The 17,682-nt window shown below is 41.2% G+C and overlaps 1 protein-coding gene across 2 annotated transcripts; it reads right to left on the reverse strand.

Annotated features, from left to right (window-relative positions):
* Window positions 1–1,156: 1,156 nt before the first annotated feature.
* On the reverse strand, window positions 1,157–17,044 carry LOC106581944 (PHD finger protein 1). 2 transcript variants are annotated; one of them, XM_014164497.3, is made up of 15 exons: window positions 16,448–17,044; window positions 15,755–15,833; window positions 15,554–15,635; window positions 14,800–14,886; window positions 14,191–14,285; window positions 13,517–13,665; window positions 11,978–12,073; window positions 11,418–11,486; window positions 11,071–11,194; window positions 10,626–10,693; window positions 10,228–10,359; window positions 8,097–8,175; window positions 4,760–4,875; window positions 4,382–4,465; window positions 1,157–4,227 (listed from the first exon to the last, which is right to left on the reverse strand). In XM_014164497.3, exons 2-15 carry the CDS (start codon window positions 15,830–15,832, stop codon window positions 3,903–3,905), a joined length of 1,584 nt encoding a protein of 527 aa, XP_014019972.3. In that variant the 5' UTR covers window position 15,833; window positions 16,448–17,044; the 3' UTR covers window positions 1,157–3,902. The 2 variants fall into 2 exon arrangements, with proteins under 2 accessions (XP_014019972.3, XP_014019962.3); XM_014164487.3 differs by having other exon boundaries at window positions 10,222–10,359; window positions 16,448–17,043.
* Window positions 17,045–17,682: the final 638 nt, after the last annotated feature.

Raw genomic sequence — 17,682 nt, forward strand, 5'->3', positions numbered from 1 at the left:
GTAGACTACGTTACAGTTTGCTATAATTCTCTCGTTTAGGTGGTAGGCTATACGCTAGGCTATTAGGAAGTCTGAAACTTAGTTTAGGCTGTAGGCCTATATCTGGTGACATGGTCAATGGAAATAGTCTCAAGGGGGTAAGCTAAATGAATGGTCTTCGAGAATGACTTCCACCAACTCGTCTCAAATGTCAAAACGAACCACTTTTTTTTTATTTGTCTGTAGGCTCTAAATTTAGAGCAAAATGGTTTCATCTTTATTCCTGCACTTTTATGTTCCATTACAAAGATTATGGGCAATATTATTGATAAGGCTATTGGTCATTTTTTAGCGATACACCTGAAGTTGCTGGTGTCCTAAAATGAACAAAGCTAAAAGTAGTTATACATATATGGTGCCTACCTACACATTATCAGGCTTAGTAATGGCATCACGTGTGCAGTTGGAAGCTGATCATTTCCTCTTGGATCCAATAGTGGTCCATAGAGCCAACATGGCGTCCTGCTCGGCTCAGCTGCTTCACCTGCCTGCACAGTACGTTGTCAAACTTGGATTATGGCTACCACCTGGCGGTTGGCTCTTGCAGCTGCAGTTGGAGACTGAACGGTAATGCACTTCAATCTTTCCTTTACACCTCCTCCTATTGGGAAACGTAAGTAGGTACATGCATTATACAGACTTACATCCAAAGCTTTCATGCTGAATATACATTTCGGCCTAACCGACCTATGTAAAGGCCAATAGTGATCTGCTAATTAGAATGACAACATCTATACAGGATAACATACAGTTACTGCAATATGCATCCTCATAGCCCTCTAAGATTCACAAGGCTATCTGAAATGTCACTGCAATGAATCAACTGCTCTTGACATGCCATGGCAAAGAGATTCTTGGCAACAGAGCCATAAGGACTAGCCAGTCTGTTTGCCTGGCAGAAGGGCTATTGATTCATCACATCATACCTGCATGTGAATGGGGTGTTTAGTCTATTGCTATACCAATAAAATACAATGGAATAGAATAGAAAATAACTTTGTCTCTGAAGTGCAATTCATCATATATTATTATTGGCTGGCCTACTGTAAATACAAATAGGCCTATACATATTGTAAGTTAAACCAGAAATGGACAGAAAACACTCGAAGCACATTAGTAAGATGTGAAGGGCAACTTTTAATTTTTTACATTTTACATTAGCTGTGTCAGCCTAGGTTATACATGTATAAACGTAATTTGACCAAAAGTCCAAAAATACATCAAACCAAACTTGGACTTGACTACAAATTAAAAAAAAGAGAAGACTTAGCTTCTTGTTCCTCAACTCAAAATCAGATTTACCCCAGTCCTTTGAAGTCATTTTGTATAGTTCCATCTATAACCTACAGTAACGAACACTTGACGGGTCTATAGACATACTTTACCATAGAAAACATACAGATACATTCATTACCATCGAATTGATGGTTCCACAGACCTCTTCCTATTCAACTACAGCCAAATTCACTGAGAATTATCTAAATCCTAAACTGGGATGGGAAGGACTGAGTTGGGAGGTTCATTTGACCTGCACTGCTGTTTAGAAAGTGCCAAACCCTTTGCAATCCAACCAAGACTCAGGGGTAGATGTAACATAGTAAATGTAAATCTGTGACACTCCAATTTGTATGCTATGTTACATTTTGTATGATATGTATTAATTTGTAGATTTTGTATTATATGTTAGGAATTGCAATTTGTACAATATGGTAGGAATTTGCTAAATGTATGATGTTTTACGAATTCCAACTTGTTGTGGCTAACGTTAACTACACTAGGGGTTGGGGTTAAGGTTAGGGTGAGGAGTTAAGTTAAAGGGTTAAGGTTAGGGGATGGGTTAGCTAACATGCTAAGTAGCTGCAAAGTAGCAAGTAGTTGCAAAGTTGCTAATGCACTAAAATGCTAAAGTCCGTGACGAGATTCGAACACGCAACCTTTGGGTTGTTAGTCATTCGCGTTATATTCCTACCCATCCACATTACTTTCCTTTTTGCCTTAAGTAACCTTCTGTCTTATCTAACTATACCAAACATAACATATCATACTCATTTGAGTGTTCAGGATTTACATTTACTATGTTACGTCAATCATCTATTCACTATTATAAACCGGGTCATTCGAGCCATGAATGCTGATTGGCTGAAAGATGTGGTATATCAGACTGTATACCATGTGTATGACACAAAATTACTTGTTTGTTGTTCTAATTACGTTGTTCACCAGTTTGTAATAGCAATAAGGCACCTCTGGGGTTTGTGGTATATGGCCAATATACAATGTCTATGGGCTGTATCCAGGCACTCCGCATTTGGTTGTGCTTAAGAACAGCCCTTGGCTGTGGTATATTTGCCATATACCACACCCGCTCAGGCCTTATTGCTTAAGTAAGAGATGACATATTTCACATCATTCAATCTGAGGAACGGGCGACATCTTGCTGTGGTTTAAAAAAAAAATACTGAACATGTTTTCTGTTGACATGATTATAACAGTATAACTGCCTATTGTGTTATTTACGTATTTACTGTAACTACACCTGTAACACAATCTGTCTTCTGGGGGATACAACACACACATTTACTCTTATCTGTGTTTTATCCCACAAAAGGCAGAAATAAAGGATCTGTATAAATATAAACTCTGAACCTTGCACTATGATATTCTAGAGTTCTATACACAACCTCCTGTTCCACTATGATCTCTGGGGCCCAGTTCCAAATCAAACACAAACCCATAGCCCTAACCCCTTAGACTCTTGGGTACATCTGAAAGGATCGGATATATGAAAAATATGATGAAAGCTCCACCTTTCCCTCTGATAGACCGGATGAAACTTAAGCCATATTGCTCAGATCTATCCAATCTTGTCAGATCTACAGTGTCCAGACTAGTGCTTAGGTATCAGCTTGGAAGTGGGCCAGAGGTAACGCTATCTCTCATCCTCAGTGTAAACCTGGAAGATAGGAGCTGACGACTCGGTCTATGGCCTGAAAATGGAAAACAGTACAAATAGTTTCACCTGCACATAATACCATAATTTGTTGACTTCTCTTCCCTAAAACAAGGCAAAAACACCCCTCAACAAATTGACAGTCAAATCTGGCTCAACGAGCGACCATTTTCCATGGCTATCTGATCAAAGATTTTGATCAGTAATCTTGAAGAGATGTTTTAATATTTGTTTGGAATGTATTTTACACTACTTCTGTGTGCGAAAGCCTACACAACATTGTCGTGACTCTTCAATTGCAACTGGTGGATGAGGAAGAAAACCTTATAGAATAGTTATCATACATGTCAATCACCTGATCCCTTGATTCAGGTCAACTTCTCAATCTGCAGATGCACAATCCAGATAGGCACTATGCAACCACATCAAATCATTCTATAATAATATATTGTGAATATATAAATCTAACTATAAAACAAAAGCCCTGTTGCGGCTCCTAATATATTTCTATTACATACTATCATGTAAATCAAGTATGACAAAAGGTAACGTAACAAATTGCCTATAATCAAATACTGTATATACAATCTTCAAACGTAAACATGATAAATGCAAAGGCATATTCCAAAGGTATACAGTACAAATATAGGAGAAACACTAGCAAAGAGGGAGATATAGTAACACATAGTGTGATGATATAGAATGGAGGCGATATCGTTTGAGCAACCTGGATTTGCCTTGTGTGGGGTTTTTGTTTTGCTTGTACTTGATGTTGCCATACATTTCTGATGTGGCACCTGCACGACAGTCATTCTCCCTCTCTCTCTCCAATATCCCCTCTTTCCTGCCAAGCACTCTGGTGTGTTGATCCTCTCTGCCTCCCTCCACCCCCCCATCTATCTCTCACTTTCTCTCAGTACACACTCACGTTCCCCCACTCCACGAGGTACTGGACCTTCCCGTCTGGCGTTACTCGCCTCGCCAAAATCCTCACCCCGTCCCCGCCCCCCCAGCCCCTGACAGCTGACCCATCCCCCCCAGCCCCTCCCCCCACACCGCCAGGATAGGAAGGGACGTCACGCAGCAGGAGGGAGGGGCAGGGATCCAACTTCTGGCCAGGCTGGTGCTGGTGGTGCTGCTGCTGGTGGTGGTGGTTGTTGTGGTGGTGGTGGTGATGGTGGGAGGATGACAGGGAGAAGGGGAGGCAGGGGGGCGGCACTCGACAAGGATCTTCCGCACTGGAGAGAGCGAGAGAGAGAGAGAGAGAGAAATTAATATTTCACGATTCATACTTTTTTCCATTGTCATCCAGGCACAGCTATGGTTTCCTCTCTAGATGTCTAGATTGAGGGTAGTCCCCGGAGAGCAGGAGGAGCTGGGGTTAATACTGACCTATAGTGATGCAGGGTTCTGGAGATGGCTGGGGCTCCGTTATAGGTGGGGTGATACAGGGCAAACATCCGCTTAGGTGGAGAGCTGTGGAAAAAGCAGGGACATAAAAATAAATAAAAAAACGGACAAAAAGCAACAATGGATGGACTTCCACTGACATACTGCCTAATACAAGCATTACAAGCATTTCCTACACCTGCAATAACATCTGCTAAATACGTGTATGTGACCAACATAATTTAATTTGATTTGATAAGGGTAGCCTAAATCAATGAGGATGTAATGTAAAAAAAAAAGCTAACACTGTAAATACAATACAATGCATTATTACTTGTTATACAGTATGTAAAGTGTAACCAATACAATAACAGCACCAACCCCAAATTCAGCTCCTCCTCCGACTTCCTGGAGTTGTAGAGGTTAGTTCCACCTACGTAGCCATGGCAACATGGCACAAGATCTATTGGGGTTGCTGGGACCGGGGGCGGACAAGGCTGGACACAGGAGAAACACTGATTAGCTAGTGTTTTGACGCCAAATCAATGAATCCAATCACACAGACATGATACTTCAGTTCATGTCCTTATCTTTATAGAAGAATTCATACTGCTTGTGAATACATGTAAATAAAAACCAAGGTCTATTAACATACTGTATCAAATGATACATATCGGCTGATTTATAATGGAATATCTACAATTGAAGTCGGAAGATTTGCACCTCAGCCAAATACGTTTAAACTCAGTTTTTCACAATTCCTGACACTTAATCCTAGTAAAAATTCCCTGCCTTAGGTCAGTTAGGATCACCACTTTATTTTTAGAATGTGAAATGTCAGAATAATAGTAGAGAGAATGATTTATTTCAGCTTTTATTTATTTCATCACATTCCCAGTGGGTCAGAAGTTTACATACTCATTTAGTATTTGGTAGCATTGCCTTTAAATTGTTTAACTTGCGTCAAACGTTTTGGGTAGCCTTCCACAAGCTTCCCACAATAAGTTGGGTGAATTTTGGCCCATTCCTCCTGACAGAGCTGGTGTAACTGAGTGAGGTTTGTAGGCCTCCTTGCTCGCACACGCTTTTTCAGTTCTGCCCACAAATTGTCTATAGGATTGAGGTCAGGGCTTTGTGATGGCCACTCCAATACCTTGACTTTGTTGTCCTTAGGCCATTTTGCCACAACTTTGGAAGTATGCTTGGGGTCATTGTCCATTTGGAAGACCCATTTGCAACCAAGTTTAACTTCCTGATTGATGTCTTGAGATGCTGCTTCAATATATCCACATCATTTTCCTCCTCATGCAGCCATCTATTTTGTGAAGTGCACCAGTCCCTCCTGCAGAAAAGCATCTCCACAACATGATGCTGCCACCCCCGTTCTTCACGGTTGGGATGGTGTTCTTCGGCTTGCAAGCCTCCCCCTTTTCCCTCCAAACATAACGATTGTCCTTACGGCCAAACAGTTCTATTTTTGTTTCATCAGACCAGAGGACATTTCTCCAAAAAGGACGATCTTTGTCCCCATGTGCAGTTGCAAACCGTAGTCTGGCTTTTTTATGGCGGTTTTGGAGCAGTGGCTTCTTCCTTGCTGAGCGGCCTTTCAGGTTATGTCGATGTAGGACTCGTTTTACTGTGGATATAGATACTTGTGTACCTGTTTCCTCCACCATTTTCACAAGGTCCTTTGCTGTTGTTCTCGGATTGATTTGCACTTTTCGCACCAAAGTACGTTCATCTCTAGGAGACAGAACGTGTCTCCTTCCTGAGCGGTATGACGGCTACGTGGTCCCATGGTGTTTATACTTGCGTACTATTGTTTGTACAGATGAACGTGGTACCTTCAAGCATTTGGAAATTGCTCCCAAGGATGAACCAGACTTGTGGAGGTCTACAATTTTTTTTCTGAGGTCTTGGCTGATTTCTTTTGATTTTCCTATGACGTCAAGAGAAGAGGCACTGAGTTTGAAGGTAGGCCTTCAGTGTCTAGTTTGAGAAACAGACGCTTCATAAGTCCTCAACTGGCAGCTTCATTAAATAGTACCCGCAAAACACCAGTCTCAACGTCAACAGGGAAGAGGCGACCCTGGGATGCTGGTCTTCTAGGCAGAGTTGCAAGGAAAAAGCCATATCTCAGACTGGCCAATAAAAATAAAATATTAAGATGGGAAAATGAACACAGACACTGGACAGAGGAACTCTGCCTAGAAGGCCAGCATCCCGGAGTAGTCTAGAATGTCATTCGGGCCTAGCCCGAACCATGAAAAACAGCCCCAGACCATTATTCCACCTCCACCAAACTTTACAGTTGGCACTATGCATTGAGGCAGGTCGAGTTCTCCTGGAATCTGCCAAACCCAGATTCGTCCGTCAGACAGCCAGATGGTGAAATGTGATTCATCACTCCAGAGAACGCGTTTCCACTGCTCCAAAGTCAAATGGCGGCAAGCTTTGTAACACTCCATCGGACGCTTGGCCTTGCGAATGGTGATTTGCTCGGCCATGGAAACCCATTTCATGAAGCTCCCAACAAACAGTTCTTGTGCCAACGCTGCTTCCAGAGGCATTTTGGAACTCGATAGTGAGTGTTGCAACTGAGGACAGACGATTTTACGCGCTACACGCTTCAGCACGTGGAGGTCCCATTCTGTGAGCTTGTGTGGCCTACCACTTTGCAGCTGAGCCGTTGTTGCTCCTAGACGTTTCCACTTCACAATAACAGCACTTACAGTTGACAGGGGCTGCTCTATTTGAAAGTCACTGAGCTCTTAAGTAAGGCCATTCTACTGCCAATGCTTGTCTATGGAGATTGCATGGCTGTGTGATGTTCAGCAACAGGTCTGGCTGAAATAGCCATGTCCGCATACTTTTGTATATATAGTGTATATCTGTCACCTCCATTTCCTATGATAAGTAGATTCATATTGTGGAGATTGAGGTAGCATTTCTTAGTGTGAGCTCACTATCATAACAACAAAAGCATCAGTACTCTATCCCATCTATCCTTTGCTTTCTCAGTTCTCAGCACACCCTCAGCTCTGTCAACCTCCAATGCTGGACTGTGACCCACAACATATACAGTAATTACAGCAGTGGTATACTAGCATTATCCGCTTACTAGCGTGCTGTCCCTTTAAATCAAGGTGCTCTGTCAATGCTGCACTGTCAAAGTGCCAGTGCCACCTGGCCAAACTGTAATCGACTGCAAAGTGCACTTGGAAGCGCTCCCAGATGCCGCATATCAGCGTACCTTCCCCTCTCACTTTCCCTGGGATAACCAACCTGCCCCAAGATGGCAGATGATTAATGTCCGCTCAGGATACAACAGTCTGCTGGAAGTACTGCCCGCTGAAATACGACCAATCCATAACATTTATTGTCTCAGGATAAGGGAGCCAGCCTGAGCAGTAGTATAAAAGGATGTGTATTTTCTATTCATATTAAAAAATATATTTCTAAACCCGTGACCATAACATGTTGTCATACTCGATCGAGTCGTAAACCAGCTTCAATTCAATAGTGTATGAGGGGTAGGCTGGGCTTTGAAGAATATGTAAGCAGACAACACTGGCTATAAGGAGAATCTTTTCTCCACACACTGACTGACTATGACTGACAAGTCATTCCAATGCCAGGCAGCTCTTTGCTATACAGTGAGGGGGCGACTGATGGCTGATCTCTCCCTTGATGCCTGGTTCGAGACAGAAGCACTGACCTGTGTCTCCATGATGCGCCGCTTTGATTTGCGTGACTCTGGCCCCACCGCTCTCCTCTGGCAGGGCAGTGACAATGGGCTGCTCCACACAACAACACGGAGACACAGTCAATAACTTGAGGAGTGGTGCAATGTTTTCACTTAGAAAACTACAGTATGAGTCAAAAGTTTGGACACACCTACTCATTCCAGGGTTTTTCTTTATTTGTACTATTTTCTACATTGTGGAATAATAGTGAAGACATCAAAACTATGAAATAACACATGGAATCATGTAGTAACCAAATAAGTGTTAAATCAAAATATATTTGAAATTTGAGATTCTTCAAAGTAGCCACCCTTTGCCTTGATGACAGCTTTGCATACTCTTGGCATTCTCTCAACTAGCTCCATGAGGTAGTCACCTGGAATGCATTTCAATTAACAGGTGTGCCTTGTTAAAAGTTAATTTGTGGAATTTCTTTCCTTTTAATGCGTTTCAGCCAATCAGTTGTTGTGACAAGGTAGGGGTGGTATACAGAAGATAGCCCTATTTGCTAAAAGACCAAGTCCATATTATGGCAAAAACAGCTCAAATAAGCAAAGAGATATGACAGTCCATCATTAATTTAAGACATGAAGGTCAGTTAATACGGAACATTTCAAAAACTTTTAAAGTTTCTTCAAGTGATGTCGCAAAAACCATGAAGTGATATGATGAAACTGGCTCTCATGAGGACCGCCACAGGAAAGGAAGACCCAGAGTTACCTCCGCTGCAGAGGATAAGTTCATTCGATTTAACTGCACCTCAGATTGCAGCCCAAATAAATGCTTCACAGAGTTCAAGTAACAGACATCTCAACATCAACTGTTCAGAGGAGACCGCGTGAATCAGGCCTTCATGGTCAAATTGCTGCAAAGAAACCACTACTAAAGGACCAACAATCAGAATATGAGAATTTATTGGGCCAAGAAACATGAGCAATGGACATTAGACCGGTGAAAATCTGTCCTTTGGTCTGATGAGTCCAAATTTGAGATTTTTGGTTCCAACCGCCATGTCGTTGTGAGACGCAGAGTAGGTGAACGGATGATCTTCGCATGTGTGGTTCCCACCGTGAAGCATGGAGGAGGAGGTGTGATGGTGTGGGGGTGCTTTGCTATTGACACTGTCAGTGATTTACTTAGAATTCAAGGCACACTTAACCAGCATGGCTACCACAGCGATATGTCATCCCATCTGGTTTGCACTTAGTGGGATTATCATTTGTTTTTCAACAGGACAATGACCCAACACACCTCCAGATTGTGTAAGGGCTATTTGACCAAGAAGGAGAGTGATGGAGTGCTGCATCAGATGACCTGGACTCCACAATCACCCGACCTCAACCCAATTGAGATGGTGTGGGATGAGTTGGACCTGCAGAGTGAAGGAAAAGCAGCCAACAAGTGCTCAGCATATGTGGGAACACCTTCAAGGCTGTTGGAAAAGCATTCCAGGTGAAGCTGGTTGAGAGAATGCCAAGAGTGTGCAAAGCTGTCATCAAGGCAAAGGGTGGCTACTTTAAAGAATCTCAAATATAAAATCTATTTAAAAAAATTTAACACGTTTGGTTATTGCCTGATTCCATGTGTTATTTCATAGTTTTGATGTCTTCACTATTATTTTACAATGTAGAAAATAGTAAAAATAAAGAAAAACCCTTGAATGAGTAGGTGTGTCTGAACTTTTGGTATAAATGTGTTTTTTATTTTAAGCCTATAGAGAATCAAAGAGAAGATGGTGTTGAGAATGTTTAGCAAGATGATCAATGTCCACATGCGAATGCGCACACGCACGTATGCACACACACACACTATAGATGATGTATTTATTGATACAAATATTAGTTATAAACATATTCACCAGAGTGAAATAAGTGAGTCCTTCCCGTCATGATTTAATGAGGCACACATGTGCCTGTTTAGTTAGGAACAGTTATTCCTATCCAGCTGGAAGGACCACCGTCTACAAGGTGCCGCTCTTTTTCACTATTGTAAATGTGTAATTAATTACTAGAATGAATGTGTCCATATAAGGAGTTGAGTCCTGAGGCTTGTGTTTGTGATGAAGAGAGAATAATAAATCACAGAAGTTGTCCTTACTCTGACCTTCTCCTTTGGGTGATGTTGATGGGCGGGTCAGTGATGAGGGGGGACGAATCAGAGGTCAGGGGAGGCGGAGCTCGGACCTGGAGCCCAAAAAGACACTTCTTCTTCTTGATCTCTTTACCAGAGACAAACCTGGATGACGTCACAGAGAAAAAGACTTTCAAAACTTGTAGACAACAACTTTGTAAAGTCAGGTCATCGTTCTTTTTAAAACAAGTTATCATTATTGTCTATGTTTTCTTATCGTTCTCTATTGATAATATCAAAGAGTTAAGAAACAATTAACTAACTGTATTTTCTTTACCCAAATGTACAATTCCAGAAGCAACGCTATCATAAATCTGGTCACGCATAGCTGTGGCTTCTGTTTATTCTTCGCATCATATGCAGACTCTCACCTGTCTTTGTTGGAGTTCAAAGCATTGAGCAGATTGTGGCAGCGATCTTGCCTTGGTGTGTCAGAGAGCTGGGGGACAGAGAGGAATGAAAATCAGGAGTTTGATTAACACTGTGGATGGTAGCCTGAAACAAACGTTAACACATTTAGAGACACATTGACATTCATTGGCGAAAGGTAAACATTTCCATGGATAACGTAGTTAGTTACTAATGTGATTTGTGAACAGTTCATTAAAAAAGGGTATGACTGATTTAAATGCAACTGCAGTACCTGAGAGCCACATTAAATACAAATTATATTTACCATTTAAAATCTGCTAAATAACAATGGCATGTAGCTAATGAAATCAAAGCACATAATTACCACATGACTGCTAACCAATGCGGCTAGCTAACACTTTCACATCGTTTCATCATAGCATGTAAGTGAGGAAATGTTTATACCGAGCCTAGAAGCAAAGAGTCCCAATTCTCATTGGCAAACGACATGATTTCATGGTCGAAATCAAAGTATTTTCTCTTGCAGCACAAGGAGAGGTGGTAGAGCACCAAATGGGCCAAATCTACCCTGTATTTACAACAAGCACACCAGGAAAAAAAACACTTAGTTCAGAATTTATCACATCACAAAGCTTTTCATTACATTATTGAGTAAGAGGAATTAACATACTGTAACCCACATGACTCAATAAACCTGTCAGAAGAAACTGGTTTTCAAGACTGTTTCAGTGTGATAATCCCTGCAGTTTAAATGATGTATTCTTCTCTTAGCAGATACTGTATAGCTTTACCAGCTCATGGGTAGCCGTTGAATTGTCTCTGGTCCGCTTGCACAGACTGAGCACTGGAACTCATAAAACCTTTCAGAAAGAAATAGAACACAGATGATTCTATTTTTGTCTGTGATTGACCAGATATAAAAGTCAATGGAAACATAACATAGCACATGGTTGCTACTGTCAGCAAATTCTTCCCAGTTTCCATCACCTGTTTAGCAGATGTAACAACCCACCACATTCTACCTCTCCATCAATCTCAAACATTACTTTCCTACGCAGAAACAAAGAGTAATATAATAAATATATCATGGGTATTAAACCAGTAGGATAATACAGATGGTTAATGTGACAATAATGGTGTAATGGACTGGACTAATTTGAATTCATTTTAAACCTCTACCACATTACATTGGACACCAGAGAGGCAGAATAACAACACTGCACTGCTATAAGCAATTAACACTAACAGCATTAGCCCTACCACTGCCAGTTTTATAACCTCTCTGTTATAGTTTGACAATGGTAATGCAAAGAAGCAGTACAAGGTTATAGATAACAATACTCTGTCTCACCTGTCTCCATATAACAACGGCTTGGTCAGACACTGCGTGCAAGCTTCATGAAACCACTGACCACAACTTCCACACTGCAACATTTTCAAGTTCCACCTGCAGTTGATAAATAAAAACATTAGCCACACTCCCCAATGGCCTAAACATAGCTAACATCTGGTGGCTACCTGACAAGAGCACAGTATAATATCTATTTTTCAAGAGGCTGCAATACTCTATTGAAAAACACATTATGTCTTGACAGTAGAGCTATATAATGGTGAAAAGGACATACAGGGTTCCAACATGAATATTCTATTTGTTTTTGTTGGTAAGGAAAATTAATAGTAAAGCTTATTGACCAATACATGTGCTAAACATTAATTATAAAATGTTATTATTAAGTGATAATGCCAGAGAAGCTGGTGTTTGGAGGGTATATTGGTATGGGTGTTGTTAGAACCGAGACAAAGTCCAGGGCCGGCAAACCGTGCCAATATATATTCCAAACACCGACTTTGAGGGCATTATCACTTTTATACAACGGGTTACCAACATATTCAAATAATTATTGACATATTTTCATTATAAACGTTATTTGGATTAATGTATTCATACCATTTCATCCTTCCACAAGATATAGTCCCGACACAAATCTAGGGTTGCTACCCAAGCCGGCTGGTCATTCGTTCAGTTCCCAGAGACGCGACCCGGTCGTTCAGTCTTTTTGTTCTGTGTCTATGGATGCGACCCAGTTGTTTGTTCTAAATGTTCCATCGAAATACTGACTTGCAACGTTGTTATCCCTTGCTTGCTAGCTAGCTAACTACGGCTAACTTACAGTCATGTCAAACAGTGCAGCAGGAATAACAGCAAAGTAGCTGCATTTGCATTTGTTTAAGCTGTTTTCTAGTGACATTTATTTGGGTACATCCATAACAATGAGCTAATGAGGCGCGATTTCGCCTGGCATAGAAAATGTGTGCTCTCTTTAGGACACTGTTGTTCAGAGGAGCTAGCCAACAACACAGCTAACACAATCCCTTCAAACTGAAGATGGAAAAACAGCAAACTAGCTGCACTTTGTTTCGTTTGACCTGTTTTCTATTGATAGTTATTTATATATATCCATACAAATGATGCTGATTGATGTTTTCACCTGGCTGAGAAAAGCTGCCTTCCTGTCTGTCTCATCCGGACTCGTTCATTACTATGGGACAGCTGGAGATCCAATGTGAATATTGAAACAATGTTGCAAATGTCAGAGAGACAGACACCAATGTTTTTACATCTCCGCTGTTAAAAATGAAATGATAGTCTAAAAGAAATGTGAGATAATGTCTAGATGCTTTTTATAGTGGAGATCAGTGGATAGCGCAGTCAGATGGAACAGAGTAAATAGGCATTTTAAAGTCATAGATTTAGTCAGTGGTAACTTGTGGAATAGACACCATCTGGAATGCGGTTTTAACCAATCAGCATTCATGATTAGACCCACCCGTTGTATAACATAATTTATCTACTGAGGGCATCTGTTAGAAGCTATAAATTGTCACTCACTCTCCTGGTCCGGCACAGTAGCAGTAACACTGCTGCTGGTTGGTCAGATGCTGTGGGTCCCAGTCTAAAGATGACAGCTGATAGGGCAGCCGAAGTTTCATGATTTGCATGAGCCGGGCAAACCGTCCTCGTTTGATGGCTCCCCCTCTCTGAAATAAAATGTTGACAAATCGATTCACTACAGCGACCTCTCCACTCCCGGTCATGTCAGTACATTCAACATAGATGACATTGGATGGGAACTATCCAGCAAAAGCAGTTCATCTCATTTTATTGTAGGTCAGCTGAGTGAGATAATATCTTGAGAATATCTTCAGGTCAATGAGATATGGACATTGACCGATGGACAATTAGCCCTTAACCACAGTGCTCATTCATCTAACACCTACAGTACAGAATTGGAGCATACATGAATTACTGACCATAATAATAATACAGTATAATCTTGAAAAAAATCTGCATTGACGAACTGGTCAGATGTCCAGGCACAATAATACAGAGTGTAACATTTCTGTGGTGTCCTTCAGATATATCCATTGACAACACTGTTTAACACAACACTGGTATTGAAATTGCTTCCTCTGGATAGATAAAAAAAAATGTTACAAGTCTGAAATTGATATTTTCCCTGAGCCAAGAGGCAGTGTGTGAAACAGAAAGATTAGCAGTCTAACCTTGGTTGCCACTGCAAAGACACATTGCCGACATATCCAAGAATTGCTGTCAGCTTCCGGCTCAATGGACGGAGTGTGGCACTCAGGATGATAACCTGTTACGGAATGGAGAGAGTGTTTACTGTAATTCACATGCTGAGTATATGCTACCGATGGAGGACTTTTCCTAGTCTCTTTTCATGAAATATTATACTCTTGAGTATATAAAACATTAGTAACTGCAACGCTGCTGGGTTTTTCACACTCAACAGTTTCCTGTGTGTATCAAGAATGGTCCACCACCCAAAGAACATCCAGCCAACTTGACACAACTCTGGGAAGTATTGGAGTCAACATAGGCCAGCATCTATGTAGGACTCTTTCGACACCTTGTAGAGTCCATTTCCCTTGACAACTGAGGCTGTTCTGAGGGCAAAAAGGGTGCAACTCAATATTAGGAAGGTGTTCCTAATGTTTTGTACACTCAGAGTATATTATCTGGTAGAAAACCTGAAGAAAAAAAAGATGGCATTCTTTTTTTCTTTATTTAAATGAGTTGTGCCTATCCGTCATAAGTTATTATTTGACAATACCTCTATGATTAGTACATAACATGCTGTGTTTCCTTACCGTGACGACATTTAAGACAATTGATGAGAGGTTCTTTAAGAGGCGGGGCATCACAGACACAGCAAACCTCTTCCACTCCAACTGAGACTTAAGCAAGAGAGAAAAGGAGTGAGTATCAGAGAGAGGGGGAGAAAGAGAGAGATCACTCAACAGTGTTAATTTATGTATATTGATTCATTTCCTTGCCACTTCATTGATTTCAATGTCTCCTGCACCCTTTCAGATTTCACTCCTTTTGACGTGCGGATATTTGGCTGTGCTTCCCTTCACTTTACACTAACTACGTGGGGGCGCCATTTCCCTATGGAGTCATTACACTAATAAATTCATAAATACACCAATTACACCAGAAATGCCAACATTTCCAGGGAATGTTGTATTTCAACCTTGACTAAAGACCTTAATTGCACAACATTCTTTTGAACTACAATGGATCAGAATGGAGAGAGAGCATCAAATTAAGAACAAACTTTTCAAAGCTGAGAGAGAAACATCAAAAAACATTTGATGAATTTCTTTAAACTCTAAACTGAGGTGAATCAAGGTAAGGTAAACGTAAAGATGATTCAAATATGATAATGGAGAATCCTCAATTAGCCCCCTAGCTATAGAAAGGGTAGATATGAATGAAATAGTTTGATCCACATTTTAGGGGATAATACTTTGATTCAAAAGTAAGTCCACAGTGCCCAAAAGCCCTCCGTTAAATGTTTTGTGTTAACTGAGGAAAACAAGAGTATGTTGTAAGTCTTACAAGAGTGGATGTCTTTTCTTAGGACCCAGAATTCCGAGTTGTCCTCAAATCTCACCAGACAACACTGCTTGACTCCATCTACCTGAGGAGAGGGATGGAAACAGAGTGGAATTGTTCACTCAAACCTAAATAGAATACTTTCCAACTGCACACACACACACACACACACACACACACACACACACACACACACACACTTACTCTTTTCACATTGCCGAGGTACAGTAGTCCATCACTCCATCGAGCTAACACATCATCCCCTTCACTTACTCCCCCCATCCTGAAGAGAAGGTGGGGGGGGGGGGGGGGGGGGGGGAGAGAGAGAGAGAGAGAGAGAGAGAGAGAGAGAGAGATAAAGAAGGGGTGAGGGAGAGGAGGGGGCTCATGTGAAATGGAAATCCGATTTATTCACTGAATACTTTGCTGCCATTGCTGACAGAGGTTTATGGCCTTATCGTTCCATAGGCACTTGGCTGGAGTGGATAAAGGGTTACATTCTCACAAACCCAGCATAGCCACAGTCAGAATCCAGCAGATTGAATGATGAGTGTAAGTGCTCATGCATGGAGCAGGACAAACCATTATGACACAACACGTGAGAAAATGCATTCACCACTGCATGATGACTGCACTGTAGTTTGATTGTAACACCTCTGTACGTCTCTATAGTTTGCTTTCTCATGCACTTCTGTGTTGTATCCTCTTTGAAAATCTAAAACGACAAACTTGAATAGAAAGGAATCGCTGTAGCCTATGGAGAGAATCTCTGCACATCCAGCGGTTGTTCCAGTGCAGGCACTCAAGTCAAAGAGACACATGATACATAATAGCATTTTCAGATCAATAGAAATTAACATAGACAGTGTTGCTGGATGAACAGAGAACCATTGCTACCTGTCAAGTCGAACTCCTCTCCGTTGGGGTCACAGCGATTCCTGTGCCGGCTTGACATGAAATATTTTCTCTCTTCTGTTTTCCTCTCGTCTCAATTACTAGCCGGTTGGATGTGAAGCCTACGTGTGTGCCAAAGTGGATGTGCATGTATGTGTCTGTGCCAAGCGCGTATGTCAGTCAAGTCGTCAGTGAGACACCGTCGGTACGTCCGTCTTTCTCTCTGTCTGTCTGTCCTCCGCGACGTCGTTTCGTCATGTTCCCTTGCCTTTGCGCTCTTTTCTCCACCTATTGATGCTATTAAGCGTGTTTGTCAGAGCAGCACGAGAATCAACCCGCGAGAGACGCCATCATCCCTGCCTCTTTCTCGACCGACTTGTTGTGACGCAGACATAAAACACCGAGAGATAGAGTGGGAGGGAGATAGGGGGGACCGGGGCAACGGCGGCGGGAACACCTTAACATCCGAAGAAATTACCTCTAAACCGTTATGACAAGGAAAGCTGTGTTTTCTGAAGAATTAACTAAATTGTGCTAAAAGCCAGTTGGAAATCAGACAACGACGATAGTCGCTGGAGTTTATGTGGCCAATTAGTGGAAGTTTACATACCTCATTAATTGGTACCTCCCAAAGAAGGGTGCTGCAAGTTTGGAGTCCTGGAGAAAGTTTTAAAAGGGCCAGTGGAAGCTGCGCTCACACGTGTTATTCACCTTTCTTTTTTTTTACTATTCTGTAAATTTCACCATAGATAGTTTCCATGCTATAGTCAGCATTTTTCTTTCCTTCCAGCTAAAATAAACTATAATCGTAATGTAATCATAAATTATCTATTTTCTTAATATTACTACACATTTGTATTATGTTGCCTAGGCTGTAATATACAATATGTATAATAAACATTGTGATTGTTTATATAGAGTTATTTGTTCAGTCTTTGTGGTCCCCTTGCCAGATAAGCCTATTTTCAGGTTTTGGACACTATACAAAGTTAGCCTAAGTAATTAAGGGTAATTAAGACTTGGATTAGTTTGAGCACTTGTCACTGTCATCAAAGGGAATTGTTGAATGTGATTTACAACAGTCTATAGTTGTCCTATACATTTCCTCTTATTTTGAAATATTGAATATCTATGATCAATCATCTATTCTTTACAGCTCAATAATCTATACATATGCTCAATAATGTCACCACTTGTCACTGCTCACTATCACCATGAATATCACTGGTCACACAAGC

Source organism: Salmo salar, chromosome 02 (assembly GCF_965601325.2).
Source record: "Salmo salar chromosome 02, fSalSal1, whole genome shotgun sequence".
Lineage (NCBI taxonomy): Eukaryota > Metazoa > Chordata > Actinopteri > Salmoniformes > Salmonidae > Salmo > Salmo salar.

What these genes read in the sequence shown, in the direction of transcription:
- LOC106581944 (XM_014164487.3), bottom strand. Translation starts at nt 15,832, where the DNA reads ATGGGGGGAGTAAGTGAAGGGGATGATGTGTTAGCTCGATGGAGTGAT. An exon ending in ACTCTTTGCTTCTAGGCTCG is followed by an intron (nt 10,694 to 11,070) that starts GTATAAACATTT and finishes TCTGTCCCCCAG; the next exon opens with CTCTCTGACACACCAAGGCA. An exon ending in ACCCAAAGGAGAAGGTCAGA is followed by an intron (nt 8,176 to 10,221) that starts GTAAGGACAACT and finishes TGTGTGGAGCAG; the next exon opens with CCCATTGTCACTGCCCTGCC.